The 21,403-nt window shown below is 40.1% G+C and overlaps 2 protein-coding genes across 3 annotated transcripts in view; one reads left to right on the top strand and one right to left on the bottom strand.

Annotated features, from left to right (window-relative positions):
- Positions 1-19,570, top strand: part of EEPD1 (endonuclease/exonuclease/phosphatase family domain containing 1) — a 164,733-nt gene extending 145,163 nt beyond the window's left edge. Inside the window, exon 8 of the mRNA XM_060415022.1 lies at positions 11,924-19,570. Coding sequence (XP_060271005.1) covers positions 11,924-12,033 — 110 coding nt within the window. The 3' untranslated portion in view covers positions 12,034-19,570. The remainder of the gene's footprint in view (positions 1-11,923) is intronic.
- MATCAP2 (microtubule associated tyrosine carboxypeptidase 2) overlaps positions 15,558-21,403 on the bottom strand; it is a 79,947-nt gene continuing 74,101 nt past the window's right edge. For both annotated transcript variants that reach the window (XM_042248601.2, XM_042248600.2), the window contains exon 7: positions 15,558-18,100. In XM_042248601.2, coding sequence (XP_042104535.1) covers positions 17,939-18,100 — 162 coding nt within the window. In that variant the 3' untranslated portion in view covers positions 15,558-17,938. The remainder of the gene's footprint in view (positions 18,101-21,403) is intronic.

Here is a 21,403-nt window from a genome sequence, read left to right as displayed (position 1 = left end):
TTGCCAGGAGAAATATCAATAACCTCAGATATGCAGATGACACCACCCTTATGGCAGAAAGTGAAGAGGACCTAAAAAGCCTCTTGATAAAAGTAAAAATGAAAAAGTTGGCTTAAAGCTCAGCATTCCGAAAACTAAGATCATGGCAACTGGTCCCGTCACTTCCTGGGAAATAGATGGGGAAACAGTGTCACTTTATTTTTTGGGCTCCAAAATCACTGCAGATGGTGACTGCAGCCATGAAATTAAAAGATGCTTACTCCTTGGAAGAAAAGTTATGACCAACCTAGATAGCATATTGAAAAGCAGAGACATTGCTTTGCCAACAAAGGTCCGTCTAGTCAAGGCTATGGTTTTCCCAGTGGTCATGTATGGATGTGAGAGTTGGACTGTGAAGAAGGCTGAGCGCTGAAGAATTGATGCTTTTGAACTGTGGTGTTGGAGAAGACTCTTGAGAGTCCCTTGGACTGCAAGGAGATCCAACCAGTCCATCCTAAAGATCAGTCCTGGGTGTTCATTGGAAGGAATGATGCTAAAGCTAAAACTCCAATACTTTGGCCACCTCATGCGAAGAGTTGACTCAATGGAAAAGACCCTGATGCTGGGAGGGATTGGGGGCAGGAGGAGAAGGGGACAACAGAGGATGAGATGGCTGGATGGCATCACTGACTTGATGTACATGAGTTTGAGTGAACTCTGGGAGCTGGTGATGGACAGGGAGGCCTGGCGTGCTGCAACTCATGGGGTCACAAAGAGTCGGACACGACTGAGCAACTGAACTGAACTGATGCTTTAATTGCAATTTTTAAAATTGTCTTGGATTTGTTCTTTTTTTTTTTTTTTTTTTTTTTAGTTTTTTATTTTTTAAATTTTAAAATCTTTAATTCTTACATGCATTCCCAAACATGACCCCCCCTCCCACCTCCCTCCCCATAACATCTTTCTGGGTCATCCCCATGCACCAGCCCCAAGCATGCTGCATCCTGCGTCAGACATAGACTGGCGATTTGATTCACATGATAGTATACATGTTAGAATGTCATTCTCCCAAATCATCCCACCCTCTCCCTCTCCCTCTGAGTCCAAAAGTCCATTATACACATCTGTGTCTCTTTCCCTGTCTTGCATACAGGGTCGTCATTGCCATATTCCTAAATTCCATATATATGTGTTAGTATACTGTATTGGTGTTTTTCTTTCTGGCTTACTTCACTCTGTATAATCGGCTCCAGTTTCATCCATCTCATCAGAACTGATTCAAATGAATTCTTTTAACGGCTGAGTAATACTCCATTGTGTATATGTACCACAGCTTTCTTATCCATTCATCTGCTGATGGACATCTAGGTTGTTTCCATGTCCTGGCTATTATAAACAGTGCTGCGATGAACATTGGGGTACATGTGTCTCTTTCAATTCTGGTTTCCTCGGTGTGTATGCCCAGAAGTGGGATTGCTGGGTCATAAGGTAGTTCTATTTGCAATTTTTAAGGAATCTCCACACTGTTTTCCATAGTGGCTGTACTAGTTTGCATTCCCACCAACAGTGTAGGAGGGTTCCCTTTTCTCCACACCCTCGCCAGCATTTATTGCTTGCAGATTTTTGGATCGCAGCCATTCTGATTGGTGTGAAGTGGTACCTCATTGTGGTTTTGATTTGCATTTCTCTAATAATGAGTGATGTTGAGCATCTTTTCATGTGTTTGTTAGCCATCCGTATGTCTTCTTTGGAGAAATGTCTATTTAGTTCTTTGGCCCATTTTTTGATTGGGTCGTTTATTTTTCTGGAGTTGAGCTGCATAAGTTGCTTGTATATTTTTGAGATTAGTTGTTTGTCAGTTGCTTCATTTGCTATTATTTTCTCCCATTCAGAAGGCTGTCTTTTCACCTTGCTTATATTTTCCTTTGTTGTGCAGAAGCTTTTAATTTTAATTAGATCCCATTTGTTTATTTTTGCTTTTATTTCCAGAATTCTGGGAGGTGGATCATAGAGGATCCTGCTGTGATTTATGTCTGAGAGTGTTTTGCCTATGTTCTCCTCTAGGAGTTTTATAGTTTCTGATCTTACATTTAGATCTTTAATCCATTTTGAGTTTATTTTTGTGTGCGGTGTTAGGAAGTGATCTAGTTTCATTCTTTTACAAGTGGTTGACCAGTTTTCCCAGCACCACTTGTTAAAGAGATTGTCTTTACTCCATTGTATATTCTTGCCTCCTTTGTCAAAGATAAGGTGTCCATATGTGTGTGGATTTATCTCTGGGCTTTCTATTTTGTTCCATTGATCTATATGTCTGTCTTTGTGCCAGTACCATACTGTCTTGATGACTGTGGCTTTGTAGTAGAGCCTGAAGTCAGGCAAGTTGATTCCTCCAGTTCCATTCTTCTTTCTCAAGATTGCTTTGGCTATTCAAGGTTTTTGTATTTCCATACAAATCTTGAAATTATTTGTTCTAGTTCTGTGAAAAATGTGGCTGGTAGCTTGATAGGGATTGCATTGAATTTGTAAATTGCTTTGGGTAGTATACTCATTTTCACTATATTGATTCTTCCAATCCATGAACATGGTATATTTCTCCATCTATTAGTGTCCTCTTTGATTTCTTTTATCAGTGTTTTATAGTTTTCTATATATAGGTCTTTAGTTTCTTTAGGTAGATATATTCCTAAGTATTTTATTCTTTTCGTTGCAATGGTGAATGGAATTGTTTCCTTAATTTCTTTTCTACTTTCTCATTATTCGTGTATAGGAATGCAAGGGATTTCTGTGTGTTGATTTTATATCCTGCAACTTTACTATATTCATTGATGATCTCTAGTAATTTTCTGGTGGAGTCTTTAGGGTTTTCCATGTAGAGGATCATGTCATCTGCAAACAGTGAGAGTTTTACTTCTTCTTTTCCAATTTGGATTCCTTTTATTTCTTTTTCTGCTCTGATTGCTGTGGCCAAAACTTCCAGAACTATGTTGAATAGTAGCGGTGAAAGTGGACACCCTTGTCTTGTTCCTGACTTTAGGGAAATGCTTTCAATTTTTCACCATTGAGGATAATGTTTGCTGTGGGTTTGTCATAGATAGCTTTTATTATGTTGAGGTATGTTCCTTCTATTCCTGCTTTCTGGAGAGTTTTTATCATAAATGGATGTTGAATTTTGTCAAAGGCCTTCTCTGCATCTATTGAGATAATCATATGGTTTTTATTTTTCAATTTGTTAATGTGGTGAATTACATTGATTGATTTGCGGATATTGAAGAATCCTTGCATCCCTGGGATAAAGCCCACTTGGTCATGGTGTATGATCTTTTTAATGTGTTGTTGGATTCTGATTGCTAGAATTTTGTTGAGGATTTTTGCATCTATGTTCATCAGAGATATTGGCCTGTAGTTTTCTTTTTTGTGACATCTTTGTCAGGTTTTGGTATTAGGGTGATGGTGGCCTCATAGAATGAGTTTGGAAGTTTACCTTCCTCTGCAATTTCTGGAAGAGTTTGAGTAGGATAGGTGTTAGCTCTTCTCGAAATTTTTGGTAGAATTCAGCTGTGAAGCCATCTGGACCTGGGCTTTTGTTTGCTGGAAAATTTCTGATTACAGTTTCAATTTCCGTGCTTGTGATGGGTCTGTTAAGATTTTCGATTTCTTCCTGGTTCAGTTTTGGAAAATTGTACTTTTCTAAGAATTTGTCCATTTCTTCCACGTTGTCCATTTTATTGGCATACAACTGCTGATAGTAGTCTCTTATGATCCTTTGTATTTCTGTGTTGTCTGTTGTGATCTCTCCATTTTCATTTCTAATTTTATTGATTTGATTTTTCTCTCTTTGCTTCTTGATGAGTCTGGCTAATGGTTTGTCAATTTTATTTATCCTTTCAAAGAACCAGCTTTTGGCTTTGTTGATTTTTGCTATGGTCTCTTTTGTTTCTTTTGCATTTATTTCTGCCCTAATTTTTAAGATTTCTTTCCTTCTACTCACTCTGGGGTTCTCCAACTCTTCCTTTTCTAGTTGCTTTAGTTGTAGAGTTAGGTTATTTATTTGACTTTTTTCTTGTTTCTTGAGGTATGCCTGTATTGCTATGAACTTTCCTCTTAGCACTGCTTTTATAGTGTCCCACAGGTTTTGGGTTGTTGTGTTTTCATTTTCATTAGTTTCTATGCATATTTTTATTTCTTTTTTTATTTCTTCTGTGATTTGTTGGTTATTCAGAAGTGTGTTGTTCAACCTCCATATGTTGGAATTTTTAATAGTTTTTCTCCTGTAATTGAGATCTAATCTTAATGCATTATGGTCAGAAAAGATGCTTGGAATGATTTCGATTTTTTTGAATTTATCAAGTTTAGATTTATGGCCCAGGATGTGATCTATCCTGGAGAAGGTTCCATGAGCGCTTGAAAAAAAGGTGAAATTCGTTGTTTTGGGGTGAAATGTCCTATAGATATCAATTAGGTCTAACTGATCCAATGTATCATTTAAAGTTTGCGTTTCTTTGTTAATTTTCTGTTTAGTTGATCTGTCCATAGGTGTGAGTGGGGTATTAAAGTCTCCCACTATTATTGTGTTATTGTTGATTTCCCTTTCATACTTGTTAGCATTTGTCTTACATATTGTGGTGCTCCTATATTGGGTGCATATATATTTATAATTGTTATATCTTCTTCTTGGATTGTTCCTTTGATCATTATGTAGTGGCCTTCTTTGTCTCTTTTCACAGCCTTTGTTTTAAAGTCTATTTTATCGGATATGAGTATTGCCACTCCTGCTTTCTTTTGGTCTCTATTCGCGTGGTATATCTTTTCCAGCCCTTCACTTTCAGTCTGTATGTGTCCCTTGTTTTGAGGTGGGTCTCTTGTAAGCAGCATATAGAGGGGTCTTGTTTTTGTATCCATTCGGCCAGTCTTTGTCTTTTGGTTGGGGCGTTCAACCCATTTACGTTTAAGGTAATTATTGATAAGTATGATCCCGTTGTCATTTACTTTATTGTTTTGGGTTCGGGTTTATACACCCTTTCGTGTTTCCTGTCTAGAGGATATCCTTTAGAATTTGTTGGAGAGCTGGTTTGGTGGTGCTGAATTCTCTCAGCTTTTGCTTGTCTGTAAAGCTTTTGATTTCTCCTTCGTATTTGAATGAGATCCTTGCTGGGTACAGTAATCTGGGCTGTAGGTTATTGTCTTTCATCACTTTAAGTATGTCTTGCCATTCCCTCCTGGCCTGGAGAGTTTCTATTGACAGGTCAGCTGTTATCCTTATGGGAATCCCCTTGTGTGTTATTTGTTGTTTTTCCCTTGCTGCTTTTAATATTTGTTCTTTGTGTTTGATCTTTGTTAATTTGATTAATATGTGTCTTGGGGTGTTTCGCCTTGGGTTTATCCTATTTGGGACTCTCTGTGTTTCTTGGACTTGGGTGATTATTTCCTTCCCCATTTTAGGGAAGTTTTCAACTATTATCTCCTCAAGGATTTTCTCATGATCTTTCTTTCTGTCTTCTTCTTCTGGGACTCCTATAATTCGAATGTTGGAGCGTTTCATATTGTCCTGGAGGTCTCTGAGATTGTCCTCGTTTCTTTTAATTCGTTTTTCTTGTTTCCTCTCTGATTCATTTATTTCTACCATTCTATCTTCTATTTCACTAATCCTATCTTCTGCCTCTGTTATTCTGCTATTTGTTGCCTCCAGAGTGTTTCTGATATCATTTATTGTGTTATTCATTATATTTTGACTCTTTTTTATTTCTTCTAGGTCCTTGTTAAACCTTTCTTGCATCTTCTCAATCCTTGTCTCTAGGCTATTTATCTGTGTTTCCATTTTGATTTCAAGATTTTGGATCATTTTCACTATCAATATTCGGAATTCCTTCTCCGGTAGATTCCCTACTTCTTCCTCTTTTGTTTGATTTGGTGGGCAACTCTCCTGTTCCTTTACCTGCTGAGTATTCCTCTGTCTCTTCATCTTGGTTATATTGCTGCGTTTGGGGTGGCCTTTTTATATTCTGATAATTTGTGGAGTTCTCTTTATTATGGAGCTTCCTCACTTTGGGTGGGGTTCTATCAGTGGCTTGTCAAGGTTTCCTGGTTAGGGAGGCTTGTGTTGGAGTTTTGGTGGGTGGAGCTGGGTTTCTTCTCTCTGGAGTGCAGTGGAGTGACCCGTAATGGGTTATGAGACATCAAAGGTATTGGGATAATTTTGAGCTGCCTGTATATTGAGGCTCAGGGGAGTGTTCCTGTGTTGCTGGAGAATTTGCGTGGTATGTCTTGTTTTGGAACTTGTTGGCCCTTGGGTGGAGCTTGGTTTCAGTGTAGGTATGAAGGCTTTTGATGAGCTCCTATTGCTTAATGTTCCCTGAATTCAAGAGTTCTCTAATGTTTTCAGGCTTTGGGTTTAAGCTTCCTGCTTCTGGTTTTCAGTTTTATTTTCACAGTAGCCTCTAGACTTCTCCATCTATACAGCACCGATGATAAAACATCTAGGTTAAAGATGAAAAGTTTCTCCACCTTGAGGGACACTCAGAGAGGTTCACTGAGTTACAAGGAGAAGAGAAGATGGAGGGGTAATTAGAGGTAACTGGAATGAGATGTGGTGAGATCAAGAGAGGAGAGAGCAAGCTAGCCAGTAGTCACTTCCTTATGTGCGCTCTATAGTCTGGACCGCTCAGAGGTATTTACAGAGTTATACGGGGAAGAGGAGAGGGAGGAAGTAGACAGAGGTGACCAGGAGGATAAGAGAGAGGAATGAGTAGGAGAGAGACAAATCCTGCCAGTAACCAGTTCCTTAGGTGTTCTCTACCGTCTGGAACACACAGAGATTCACAGAGTTGGATAGAGAAGAGATGGGGGAGAAAAGAGACAGAGGCCACCTGGTGGAGAAAAAGGAGAGGCCAGAGGAGGAGAGAGTGGACAAGCCAGTAATCTTGCTCTCAGGTAAACTTGGGTAGTGAAGTTTGGGTTTTTAAATGTACAAAATTGACAACAAAGATTAAAAATCTGGAGTAGAGGTTGGATTTTCAAAGATACAATATTAAAGAAAAGCAGAAGGAAAAAGGAAGAAAGAAAAAAAAGAATTATTAAAAACAAACAAAACAAAAAACAAAAACAAAAACAAAACACCAACAACCATCCAAAGAGTATATATGGTGTTTGCCTTAAAAAAAAAAAAAGTCTTTTTTTTTAAAAATAGTAATACTAGGTTATAGAAATAAAAATTAGAGGAGAAATAGAAGATTTAACAATTAAAAAAAGCTCGGAAAAAAAGAAAAAAATGCAAAAGGCAAAAAAAAAAAAGAATGATTTTAAAAATATTAAAAATTAAAAATATATCTGGCTCTTCTCTGATGTTATGGGCCGTGTGGGCTCACTTCCAAGGTGGTTCCCTCTGTTTAACTTCTTCTGTTTGCTGGTTTTTAGGCTCACTAGTTCAGTCGCGCTGTGGGGAGGGGGGATGCTGCAAACAAATAGCACTGTCGTGTGTACACAGTATCTCTGCCCCGCTTGACCTGTCCTTCCTCGCGGCGCACAAACCGCTCCGGCTCTACGATGCTCAGCCGGGAACCGTCTGGGGCCGGCCCTAGGCTGCGTGTACTTCCCCGGTCCAAGCCGCTCAGGTTCGGCCCTCAGGCAGCCCTCAGAGGCACAAATGCGGCTGGGACTGCGCTTTGTGCCCTTCCCAGGTCCGAGTAGCTCAGGAGTTTGGCGAGCGCGATCGCCGCGGCTTGTCACCTTTTCCGCCGCTGCCGCTCAGCTCTCTGGGTGGACCGCTGGCGCACCCCGTGAGGCAGACTGTGACTGTCCAGCACCCCCAGAAGTCTTAGCAAAGGAGCCTGCTTGCAGTTAGGTAAGTAAAGTCTCTCCGGGTCTGCAATTGCCCCTTTCCAGTCCTTACGGCTCTGGCTGCCTGTCCCCGGCGGGGAATGGTCTGCAGCCGGCTTTTTCCGTTCCGTCCTTTGTTCTGTGCTGGGTCCTGGCGGTGTCTTATGTTCGAGCTTTTCGCGTGGTAGCTATCCCACAGTCTGGTTTGCTAGCCCAAGTTAGATCGTTCTGGTGGAGCGTGGGGCGTTCGTGCCCGATTCTTACAAAGCACTGCAGCCCGCGCCTCCCGCGCGTCCCTGCCCTGCCCCCACTTCCCAATGGCGGATGCAGGCGTCTGTGCTGCTTTTCCGCTGGGGGAGTTACTGGTGGGCTTGTAATCTCTTGGTTTTAATTATTTATCTATTTTTCCTTCCTGTTATGTTGCCCTCTGTGTTTCCAAGGCTTGCCACAGACTCGGCAGGGAGAGTGTTTCCTGGTGTTTGGAAACCTCTCTTCTTAAAATTCCCTTCCCGGGGCGGGCTTCCCTTCCCAGGACGGAGCTCCCTCCCCACCTCCTTTGTCTCCTTTTTCGTCTTTTATATTTTTTCCTACCTGATTTTGAAGACAATGGTCTGCTTTTCTGGTTGCCTGATGTCCTCTGCCAGCCTAGAAGTTGTTTTGCGGAGTTTGCTCGGCGTTGAAATGTTCATTTGAGGAATTTGTGAGGGAGAACGTGATCTTCCCGTCCTATTCCTCCGCCATCTTTGATGCAGGATCTGGATTTGTTCTTGAAGGTCTTTTTTTCTTCCCTTCCTCTCTTGTTCTCTTGTGGTTTGATGACTATGTTTAGTGTTCTGTTTGGACTGCTTTTTCTTTTGTGAGTGTGTATCTATTGTTGATTTTGGGCTTGTGGCTACCATAGGGTTTTGCTATAACAATCTCTCTCTATATATGTGTGTGTGTGTATGCATCTCTCTGTCTCTCTCTCGCTATATATATATATATATATATATACACACACACACACACACACACACACACACACATACACACACAAGATTTTTTTTAAGTTGCTAGTTTTTAAATTTCAAATGTATTTCCAATATCCTACATTTTTATTCTCATGATTGCTGGTTTTGATACCATATTTGTGTGTGGAAAAATATGTATATTTGCCTTTATCAGTGAGCTTTCCCATTCATAATTTCCCTCTTTCTGGTTGTGGACTTTTCTGCCTAGAGAAATTCTTTTAGCATGTGCTGTAAAGCTGGTTTGGTGGTGCTGAATTCTCCTAATTTTTGTTTGTTTGTAACGCTTTTTGATTTCTCTGTCAAATCTGAACTAGAGCCTTGCTGAGTATTTTTGCAGGTTTTTCCCTTTCATTACTTTAAATATATCCTGCCATTCCCTTCTCACGTGCAGAGTTTCTGCTGAAAAATCAGATGATACCCATATGAGGATTCCCTTGTATATTTTTGTTGCTTTCCCTCCTTGTTGCTTTTAGTATTTTCTCTTTGCCATTTTCAATCAATTTTTGTCAGTCTGATTAATATGTTCCTGCTTGGATTTATCCTGTATGGGACTCTCTGCACTTCCTGGACTTGAGCATTTTCTTTCCAATTTTAGGGATGTTTTCAGCTATTCTCTCTTCAAATATTCTCAGGCCCTTTCTCTGTTTTCTCTTTCTGGACCCCTTATAATGCAAATATTGGTGTTTAATGTTGTCCCAGTAGTCTCTTAGGATATCTTTTCATTCTTTTACTTTATTCTGTTCCATAGCTTTGATTTCCATCAATGTTTTAAAGCTCGCTTATTCACTCTTTTGCCTCATTTATTCTGCTGTTGACTCCTTTTTCATTTCAGTTATTGTTCATCTCTATTCTTTAACTCTCTGGCTCTTTGCTAACCATTTCCTCTATCTTCTCAGCCTGTGCTATAATAATTCTTTTTCTGAGATCTTGAATCATCTTTACTATCATCACTCCAGATTCTTATTCAGGCAGATTTCCTGTCTCTACTTCACTTAGTTTGGGGGGAATTTTATCTTGTTTTTTCATCTGGATCCTATTTCATTGCTGCCTCATTTTGTCTAATTCCACTTCTCAGGCTGCAGTTTCGTAGTTCCTCTTGCTTTCGCTGTCTGCCACCTCGTGGATGAGGCTGTTCCATGGTCTCACGCAGGCTTTGATGGGAGGGACTGGTGCCGGGTCCTGGTGGGTGAAGCCAAGCCATGTGCCTCTGGTGGGCAGGGATGTGTTTGGAGGTGGCTGTGGGCTCAGGACTTCAGGTGGCCTGTCTGCGGTAGATGGTGCTGAGTCCCCACTGTTGGTGGTTTGGCCTGGGGCATTCCAGCACTGGAGCCTAAACCCTGTTGTGTGGGACCTGGGGCCAGGTCTTGGTGCCAAAACAGCAACCTCTAGGAGAGCGGGCACTATATGCCCTGGGCCTCTACCACCAGTGTCCTTCCCCCTACGTGAGCTGCAGCTGACTCCTGCCTCCCCAGGAAGACACTCCCGAGGCCTTCAGGTAACTGTTCCAGGTGCCCATGGAGTCACTGCTTTGCCTGGGTTCCCAGTGCTCATGAAACCTTGTGTGCCCCCTCCAAGAGTGGAGTCCCTGTTTCCCCTGTGGCATTCCTGCTCTCAAGCCCCACTTGGCTTCAAAAGCCAAATGCTCCTCTTCCCAGTGCCAGACCCCCAGGCTGGGGAGCCTGACCCCCAGGCTGGGGAGCCTGACATGGGACTCAGAACTCAATCATGTGGGAGAGCCCCTGGCAGGTGTGGGATTCGATAATATCACGAAACTGCCCCTCCTACCATCTCACTGTGGCGGCTTCTTTGTCTTCCGAAGTAGAATATCTTTTTTGGTGGGTTCCAGTCTCTCTCTCTGATGGTTATTCACCAGTTAGTTGTGACTTTGGTGTTTTTGTGAGAGAAGGTGAGCTCTTTTTATCTGCCATCTTGTTTCCTCCTCTAAGAATATTTTAAAATGTCCAGTCTATTTTTATTTTTTGACTTTGACTTTGGTTCTAAGGTATGTAATTAACTGGAAAGAGCAACACATGCAGAATTATTTATATGGTAGTAATCTCTCTGTTGGGCTCCAAAATCACTGCAGATGGTGATTGCAGCCATGAAATTAAAAGACACTTACTCCTTGGAAGAAAAGTTATGACCAACCTAGACAGCATATTCAAAAGCAGAGGACTTTGCCGACTAAGGTCCGTCTAGTCAAGGCTATGGTTTTTCCTGTGGTCATGTATGGATGTGAGGGTTGGACTGTGAAGAAGGCTGAGCGCTGAAGAACTGATGCTTTTGAACTGTGGTGTTGGAGAAGACTCTTGAGAGTCCCTTGGACTGCAAGGAGATCAACCCTGGGATTTCTTTGGAAGGAATGATGCTAAAGCTGAAGCTCCAGTACTTTGGCCACCTCACGCGAAGAGTTGACTCATTGGAAAAGACTTTGATGCCGGGATGGATTGGGGGCAGGAGAAGAAAGGGGACGACCGAGGATGAGATGACTGGATGGCATCACTGACTCGATGGACGAGAGTCTGAGTGAACTCTGGGAGCTGGTCATGGACAGGGAGGCCTGGCGTGCTGCGATTCATGGGGTCGCAAAGAGTTGGACATGACCGAGCGACTGAACTGAACTGAACTGAATCTGTAAAAAACGATGAAGGATTAAAAGTATCACGTATGTGTGTATGTGTGCACACGTGTTAGTTGTTCAGTCGTGTCTGACTCTTTGCAACCCATGGACTATAACCTGCCAGGCTGTCCAGGGGACTCTCCAGGCAAAAATTCTAAAGTGAGTTTCCATTTCCTTCTCCTATATATATATATTTTATGTTTGTGTATCTAAGAAGTGGTAAGTTTTGTAAGAAACTGAAAATAGTTATCTTTGGTGGGAGAGAACTGCGGCAATGGGAGCCACCGGAAGAAAGGACATTTTGTATCATTTCATTTTCTAATATGAAATTTTGTTTCAAAATGCAGTTATTAAACCTAGAATTCGGCTCACACCCATACTGAGTAAAGCAATAAACATGGACTCAAAAATGCAAGAAAAATTTAAAGACAGTATGTGCATATAGTGAAGTCAAACAGAAATAGTATGGAGTGAAAATGAGTCTCTTCCTTCTGACTTCCAGTCCTTCAGTGCCACCAGTGTCTTGCACAGCTTACCAGAGATGGGCTGTGGCTATACAAGTGTGGGTACAGGTACGTACACATTCCGTCCCTTTTCAAAAATCAAGTATGAACTGACTTAAACACTGTTTGGAAATATGCTGTTTTACTTAATAAATTTTGGAGATTGTTCTACAGTGATGTACAATCTACATCAATACATACAGGTATACTTTATTTTTAAATAGACTGTATAGTTTTTAAATAGGCTGTATAGTTTTAACATATAAGTATTCTATATCTTTGCACAAAGATACATTACATATATTATTTTTGCACATGTATATACAATGTATTTGTGATGAATAAGTGTGTGATAGTATGTGTGTACTTATTGTGGAATTGTTAAGGATATACATGTTAACATTTTTATGTATTGTCTAATAGAGCTCTAGAATCAACTTATCAAAAAATATCCTTTTGAGATTGTGCTTGGAAGTACTTCTTGGAAGGCAGATCTAGTGGTAATGACCTTCCTCAACTTTAGTTTGTCTGAGAAAGTCTTTCTCTCTCCTTCATTTCTGATGAACAACTTTTTACCATAGACAGCGTTCTTGGTTGGCAGTTTTCTCTCAGCACTTTGAATATATCACTCCACTCTTTCTTGGCCTGTAAAGTGCTCACTGAGAAATCTGCTTAATTATAGTATGGAGGTTCCCTTGTAAGTTTCAAGCTTCTTTTCTCTTGCCCTTTTAAAGACTGTCTTCTACAGTTTTATTATGGCATGTCTTGAAGACGATCTCTGAGTTTGACCAATGAATTTCCAAATTTTTCCTCAGATTTAGGAAATTCTCCTGTTCTCAAATTCTCAGCTATTATTTCCTTAATAGGCTTTCTACTCCTTTCTCCCTCTGGAATGCCACTAATTTGCAATTTTTTTCTTCTGATTGTATCCATACATCATGTAGGCTTTCACTATTCTTTTTCACTCTTTGTTTTCTTCTGACTGAATAATCTCAAAGTTCCCATCATTTATCTCACAGATTCTTTCTTCTGCTTGATACATTCTGATATGCTATTTTTCATTTCATTCATTGTAGTTTTCTACTTCAGAATTTATTTGGTTCTTTATGATTTCTCTGTTAAACTGTTCATTTTATTCATGTTTTCTTGATTTCATCAAAATTGTTTTTAGCTGAGCTTCCTTACAACAGTTATTTTTAACTCTTTCTCATGTAAATCACAGATCTCCATGTCTTTGGGATCAGTTGAAGATTATCATAATCCTTTAGTAGTGTCAAATTCTCTTAAAGTTTTGCTTTGTTGCCTTTGTGGTTGAAGAAGCAGTCACTTCCTTTAGTCTTCAGTAACTGCTTCAGGAGAGAAGTAACTTTAGCCATCCCTGCTAGAGATTCTGAGGCTTTCTCTCATTAGCCATGGTTAAGTCTGCTCCACAGTCCTTGCTCTCTTATGGCAGAATTCTTAAGCTTGTGTGTCTTCTCTTGATTCTGCAATGCAGAAAGCTAGATGCTGGCAGCTCCCTTCTGCTTTCCCAAGAGTGGGGCTAAAGCTCACATTTGTGGTCTCTCTCTGGCCTGCAGATTCAGGCTGGCATTTTTTTTTTTTTCATGCTCACTAGCAGTCTGCTTGCTCTCAGGAGTGCAGGCACGGAGCTGGCCATAGGATGGTGCGTGTGTGTGAGGCACTGGAGCACTGCTGGTTCCCATGGGCCAGTCGGGGAGATCCACAGGTAAGGTGTCCCCTGTGGGCTAGCTTCTCGACGGGACCCTGAGTTAGGACCCATGCATGTGCTTGCATGCGTGCTGTTGTGTCTGACTCTTTGCTACCCTATGGACTGCAGCCCACCAGGCTCCTCTGTCCATGGAATTTTCCAGGCAAGAACACTGGGGTGGGTTGCCATTTCCTACCCCAGGGGATCTTCCTGGCCCAGGGACTGAACCCAGAACTCCTGCACTGGCAGGTGGGTTCTTTACCACTGTGCCACCTGGGAGGCCCCAGGAGGACCCTTGGAGGGCTTTAAAGGGTCACAGAGCCTCTCTGATGTTCTCAAACCAACTTTTCACTTCCCTGCCATGCAGCTCATGAGTCTGTAATCTGGAGGAGGCAGGAGAGAAATGGATCCTTTTGGCAGCTTCCCACACAGTTGGAAAAGCTGGGAACAAACTCACTCACATTTTCCCATCCAGGAGAAACCACAGGCTGAGAAGGTCTCTCTTGGCCCTGAACTGTGCCACCTTGGGGGAAGGGTAACGAGGGTAAAATCAAACTCTTCCTCTTCATAACCTAAGCTCAGTTACTGCTCCACAAGTGTGCTGAAAATGCTCCACTGGAAACGCAGATTTCCACAAAGGCACTCTTGTCTGTGGGTGACTGTCTAAGACTGTCTAAGACAATGTGTGTCTAAGACACATTGCAGCAGCTTCACAGCCACTGCAGGGTCCAAGCCAGGACCTGCATGCCTATTAGCCAGTGCATGGGCAGGAGAGACTCCTACCAGGCTGCCTGGCGTGTGGTGCTGGATCCCAAAGCTCTCACCAAGTCAGCTGTGTCTGTAGATGGGTGGCAAGTTGTTTGGGGTGGGTGACACAAACAAGGGAAAACTGACTCAGCCAGGTTGCTGCCACTTCTGAAGTCGCTTGTCTTTTGTGAAGGCAGCTAGAAGAGATGTATTTTCAGTAGTTGCTTCTCAGTGGCCAGATTTTCGCTTTCTCTCAGCGTTGTCCTTGTTCTCCAGGCACAGCTGAAGGCTAGACGTTCAAGATCGAGGTGTTGCAAAGTTTGGTTTTTCCTGAGGACCACAGGGGAAGGATCTGTTCTGGGCCTCTCTCTTTGGCCTAGAGAGGGCTGCCCTCTCACTTCCTCTCCATATGCTTTCTGAGTACTTGAAATTCCACATATTCTTAAAGCTAGCTGACAAACACTGGTATTTCTTATCCTGGCAGTTTCAAGATATTAATTTCTTTAGCTCCTGGAATCAGAATGAACAAAAATGAAATTATAGCCAACTCACAAGGCCAGTGTGTTGACTCCCTTGGGCACCTGCTTAAGGGATCGCCTCAGGGCCTCTGATGACCCAAACAGCTGTATTCTTTAGTCCCTCGGCTGAGGTTGCTCAGGCTCCAAACAAGCCTTGCAAATAGTGGTAATGTGAATGCTTACTACTTTGCAAGTGATCTTTCTCTCTATGCTTCAAACACATGAGCAGACCTGTTTACTCTGGTTTTCATTCTTTGGGGAATGCTTTTGGGCATGGTACTGGTACTGCTGTAACCTGGGTCTGTGCCTCTTAGTCACTGGAGTGTGAACGTTTCTTGTCTTTCTCATCAGAGGACCTCTAATACACAGTACAGAGCCTGCTCCTCAGGAGGTTATGCGTAACTAAACAAACAGGGTAGTAAATTAAGACGGACTTTTTCCCTCTCTTTTTCCTGTGCCCCATGGGGAGATACACTGAGCTAATTAGAGGAAAGGTAGAGTGTGGCAAATGCAGTATTTCTCTATAAATAAGAATACTAGAAGACAGATGTTACTGATGGTACTGAAATACTTACCACAATAAATGCCCAGAAATACCACAATAAAAATATAAGTTTCAAAAGAACAGAAGTTTGCATGCATATACAGCAACACAGTTAATTTGAGAACCTCAGTGCTATTTATTTCTATTGCAGCTGGACACAAAATGCTCAGATATAAAACAAATGATACATACTTTAAACACTTTTACAAAGGTGAAAATATAAAGATGACTATGGATTTGTTTGCAAACAATTTCACTTCAAATCTGTGAAAAAACCTAACAGTTTATCAGACTTTGACACAGCTATGTTAGAATTACAGTGGACAAAATTGATGAAATCCTAATCAGTAACCTATAGCAACTGATTATTCTAATTAAAACTAGTATGACCTTCAACTATTCTAAGTACCGCTGCTACAATTTTCTATTTCTAAAAACTTTTATTTTGGGAGAACAAGACTGACCTTAATGTTATTTTGAGAAAGAGAATAAACATTAAATCTTCATTCTCAACTTTTAAAGCTTAGAGCTCTTTAAGTATTTCTGCTAATCTTAAACTACTTTTGGTTCAGTGCTAACTTTTGAACTATCTTTATCAATGTGATTTAAGGTTTTTTTTCTTTTTGTCCAGATAGCGCTCATGTTTTCTGTCTCTATACCAAAGCAGTAAGGCAAGAAAGGTTTTCCTTTTTCATATCATATAATATCTATCCATTTTAAAATGCAGGGACTGAAACCACACAAATAATCCTACCAATAGGAAATTAAGGCTGCTATGGTTTTCCTTTATATTTAAACCACAACATAAGATTAGCAGTGTTATTGCCTACAAATGTTGAATGTATACGCATTTAGTCTTAAGTCACAGGACATCAATATTGCCATTTCTGTGTGTGTTTCAATTTCAGTTAATAAAACATTGTTTTCACAATTACCTTTGATAAGCTTGAACGTGAAGTCAGAAAACACTACACAAAAGCTGAAACTGGGTGACTCTGCTACAGGTAAATGATGCCTGGAGGGACAAGAGTGGTATTCTGGTGTCTGGTTAATACCGGTGCACTGTGCCCCCAGCCCTGCAGAGTGCAGGGCACACTCCAGCCAGCACGACACAGGTGCGGGCACCATCAGTGCCCCAAAGGGCCTGGCCTGCTCGATTAGGTGAAATGTGTGCCTTTGCAAGAACTGCCAGGTGCCAGTTTGAAGTATATCATTCTTTGAGGCGAGCCCTTCTAGGTATGTAAAGAGAAAAATCACATAACCTAGTCTGCAAGAGTTTCTAAAATCCTTTCCTAGTATGGATGTGAACCAGGCTTTGCGGAGTACATCTACCAGTGTTAGCACCATAGTTAAGCCTGAATTGAGGTAAAGATACACTCGCACACTTTGGGTAGAAATTACAACAGCAGTTTTGAATGGGGTATTTACAGCAGTGTCCTTTCTGATTACTAAAAAAGCTGTTTGAAAAACCACTTGATCCCAAGTGTGTGTGTGTGTGTATATATATAACACACACAAGTATATATTGAAATTGATAAATTACAAAGCTAGGTATAAGTGTAATGAAACAGAAAATTTTTGAAATTTAAACTATCATTTTTGGCTTGATGAAGTCAAAGATTTTGATTAAATACTCTGAGCCAATATCACAGAGCCAGTGTATCAAATAGCAATGCCCAGAAATTCTGCTTCTCAGAGTATAGTTAAGCTTACTGTAGATGCTACCCAGTCAACATCCAGCCCCTTGCTCCATTTAATTTTAAAAAAAGGTAAGTGGCTTCTCTCTTGCCCAACTATTTAGGTAGAAAAACCTCTCTGAGACTTGTATTTTCATTTACAAAAAGGAATAGAGAGGAATGGGGAGAAAAGACCCTAAAACTTGGTTAACATTTTGAAGAGGTACGATGTATTTCAGCAAATGAAAACCAAGTTTAGCTAAGGGATAACTGGACAAAATGAATAACTTTAAAAATTGCTTTTCCCTTCCACATTACTTAACATATAGGAAAATAAGTCTTAAATTTATTTTCTAGCTTTTGGGGATACAATACAGACTGATTTTTCAAAGAATAATTACCATTATTTATTAAATTAAGACAGACCCCCTGGAGTTTGAACAACACTAGAATTCAATCTCCAGGCAGAGCTGGGCTTGGTGCTCAGGCAGGGGCACTAAGACCAACACTTATGGCTCAGGAAGAAGCTGATCACGCCATTTGACCAGGATTCCTCAAAGACACTCATCAGCAGTATTTTCAGCTGACACTGAGATTCAGATAAGAACAGGAGTAACTTTCCCCTGGAGCCTTCAGAAACATTTTAGGGAAACAGTTTAACATTTGTTCTCAGCTTAAATATTATTTAGCTGAATACTGCAGATCATTCTTCAGAAAACTCAGGTAAACCCATTCTTCTTTTATAAATCTGCTGGTGCCAACTGCACCTAACTGGCAATATAAATGGAGGTATAACTCAGCTATGTCCGCAAGAAAACTATTTAACATATAAGGTCTTTCAGTTCCCTGTCAGTCAGTTCATTCACTTCCATGATCTTCTCTAAGTGCTCCATGTATCGGCTATGGTCCTGCAAAAAGTGAGGAATCCTCATGTTTTCAGTAACTGCCAATCCTTTTAAGCGATCCACGTCTTCATAAGAGACCTGAAAAAAGGGATGGGTTAATTTTTAAATATAACTACCAGTTACATTTTGAAGGGCAATTTCTTCCCTTGGTCTTAGTGAAGTTTGAAGTAGGTAAACGGTTTTTAAATTAATACCTGGAAAATAAAACTTTACTGTGTAGATGCATACCATCACCATATTTTGAAAAGTCAGTATGTGATTTAACAATCTATCTTGGACTTATAGTTTGTCTAGAAATTAAACTAAACAAATCTCCTGCCTAAATCTAAAAGAATTGAGAAAATAGAATGTAAATGCTGTATTAACAGGAAAATCAGCACAATTATATATTAAATTTTTCTATTTAGTTTGAGAAATACAATTTGTGTTTTGTTAAATTCTCTTGCTTTGAAATTTTTAAATATTTTAGAAAATTTCACATCTCTTTCATCATTTGAGGAAGAAGCCAGTCTTTCACAGGTACTATATTAAGCTTAGGGGTAAAAATTTTAAGTTCTATAAATTATCTGTGCAGTATGAAATTCCAAAACATGGTTCGTTTTAAGTATTATCTTCTGATCAACACTCAATTATTTTATTGAATATTTATGTCACTAACTGTAGTAGGTGATAGGAAATAGGTTTGGTGTTGATACTGATGTAGTTTTATCTTAAACCATTCTGAGTTTAATGAGACTAATGCTGGGAAATAAGGTTCTCATTTTAAGAAAAAGAAGATATACACATGGAATGGAAAGGGCTGTAAAAGCACCTTGTGGTGTCTGATTTGAATTAGAATGTCCTTATGATTTAAAACAAATATACAATTTGCTCATTGAAAAAGTCGTATCAGCACCCCAGAAGTGATGTACACGCCTTGTGCTGAGATCTTGTTTTCTAAATACCATTTCCCACTAAGAGGAATCAAGACTTCCTTGAAGAAATATCTAAGGTGAACCCAGAATATTTTACTTCGCTGGGAAACATGCAGACATGTTTTTAAAAGCATAAGAGCAGTCACTGGAAGAGCTGAAGAAAAGGCAGGAGTGAAATGCAACAGAATTCCAAGATCTCTAATTGGCTACTACAGTGTAATAACTGACTTAGGCAAAAATCATCAAGAGATGTTAAAACCATTTCTAGAAAGGTTAGAGAATAGTACCTTTAAAGGTGTCATTCCACAAATTACTTATTAATGCAATGGTGAAAAAGATCTTTCCTTTGTAAAGGTACCGGCAGTAACTAACTTACTCGGGTAATTAAACACAGTGTCACTAATAATGGGACAAAATAATACATGCCGTCTAATGTGGCACACGGGGAGACACATGGCTCATTTAAGCAGCATTTCTTGGCAAACATGTTTAACCCAAAGCTAATTATAAGAAATGGCGATGGCACCCCACTCCAGGACTCTTGCCTGGAAAATCAAACAATCTGAGAGTCCAGATTCTAGAAATTCTCAAGGAAATTGTCCTGAATTCTTAAAAATGTCACAAAAAAGAAAAAGCCTAAGGTGAGGGGGACTTTATAAATTAAGAGTTTAAAGAGAACAACTAAATGCAAGGCATAAATCTTGACTGGATTTAGGGTCATGAAAAAGCTACAAGGGGCATTTTAGAGATGATCTGGAGAATATGAAGTGGACTGTTTTTTCAGGCCTTATGTGGAATCAATGACAAATTTCTTTAGAAAATCATATGGTCATGTCAGAGAATATCCTTGTTCTTGGGAGATCATGCTAATGCATGAAGATGAGTAGAGTTATACCTGCAGCTCACTTTAAAATATTTTAGATGTATATAGAAAACTATAAAACACTGATGAAAGAAATCAAAGAGGACACTAATAGATGGAGAAATATACCATGTTCATGGATTGGAAGAATCAATATAGTGAAAATGAGTATACTACCCAAAGCAATTTACAAATTCAATGCAATCCCTATCAAGCTACCAGCCACATTTTTCACAGAACTAGAACAAATTATTTCAAGATTTGTATGGAAATACAAAAAACCTCGAATAGCCAAAGCAATCTTGAGAAAGAAGAATGGAACTGGAGGAATCAACTTGCCTGACTTCAGGCTCTACTACAAAGCCACAGTCATCAAGACAGTATGGTACTGGCACAAAGACAGACATATAGATCAATGGAACAAAATAGAAAGCCCAGAGATAAATCCACACATATGGACACCTTATCTTTGACAAAGGAGGCAAGAATATACAATGGAGTAAAGACAATCTCTTTAACAAGTGGTGCTGGAAAACTGGTCAACCACTTGTAAAAGAATGAAACTAGATCACTTTCTAACACCGCACACAAAATAAACTCAAAATGGATTAAAGATCTAAATGTAAGATCAGAAACTATAAAACTCCTAGAGGAGAACATAGGCAAAACACTCTCAGACATAAATCACAGCAGGATCCTCTATGATCCACCTCCCAGAATTCTGGAAATAAAAGCAAAAATAAACAAATGGGATCTAATTAAAATTAAAAGCTTCTGCACAACAAAGGAAACTATAAGCAAGGTGAAAAGACAGCCTTCTGAATGGGGAGAAAATAATAGCAAATGAAGCAACTGACAAACAACTAATCTCAAAAATATACAAGCAACTTATGCAGCTCAATTCCAGAAAATAAACGACCCAATCAAAAAATGGGCCAAAGAACTAAATAGACATTTCTCCAAAGAAGACATACGGATGGCTAACAAACACATGAAAAGATGCTCAACATCACTCATTATTAGAGAAATGCAAATCAAAACCACAATGAGGTACCACTTCACACCAGTCAGAATGGCTGCGATCCAAAAATCTGCAAGCAATAAATGCTGGAGAGGTGTGGAGAAAAGGGAACCCTCCTACACTGTTGGTGGGAATGCAAACTAGTACAGCCACTATGGAGAACAGTGTGGAGATTCCTTAAAAAATTGCAAATAGAACTACCTTATGACCCAGCAATCCCACTTCTGGGCATACACACCGAGGAAACCAGAATTGAAAGAGACACATGTACCCCAATGTTCATGGCAGCACTGTTTAAATAGCCAGGACATGGAAACAACCTAGATGTCCATCAGCAGATGAATGGATAAGAAAGCTGTGGTACATATACACAATGGAGTATTACTCAGCCGTTAAAAGAATTCATTTGAATCAGTCCTGATGAGATGGATGAAACTGGAGCCGATTATACAGAGTGAAGTAAGCCAGAAAGAAAAACACCAATACAGTATACTAACACATATATATGGAATTTAGGAAGATGGCAATGACGACCCTGTATGCAAGACAGGGAAAGAGACACAGATGTGTATAACGGACTTTTG

The sequence above is a fragment of the Ovis aries genome, chromosome 4 (genome assembly GCF_016772045.2).
Source record: "Ovis aries strain OAR_USU_Benz2616 breed Rambouillet chromosome 4, ARS-UI_Ramb_v3.0, whole genome shotgun sequence".
NCBI lineage: Eukaryota > Metazoa > Chordata > Mammalia > Artiodactyla > Bovidae > Ovis > Ovis aries.
Note: the sequence above shows the minus strand (reverse complement) of the source record. Positions and strands in the feature narration are given on the sequence as shown.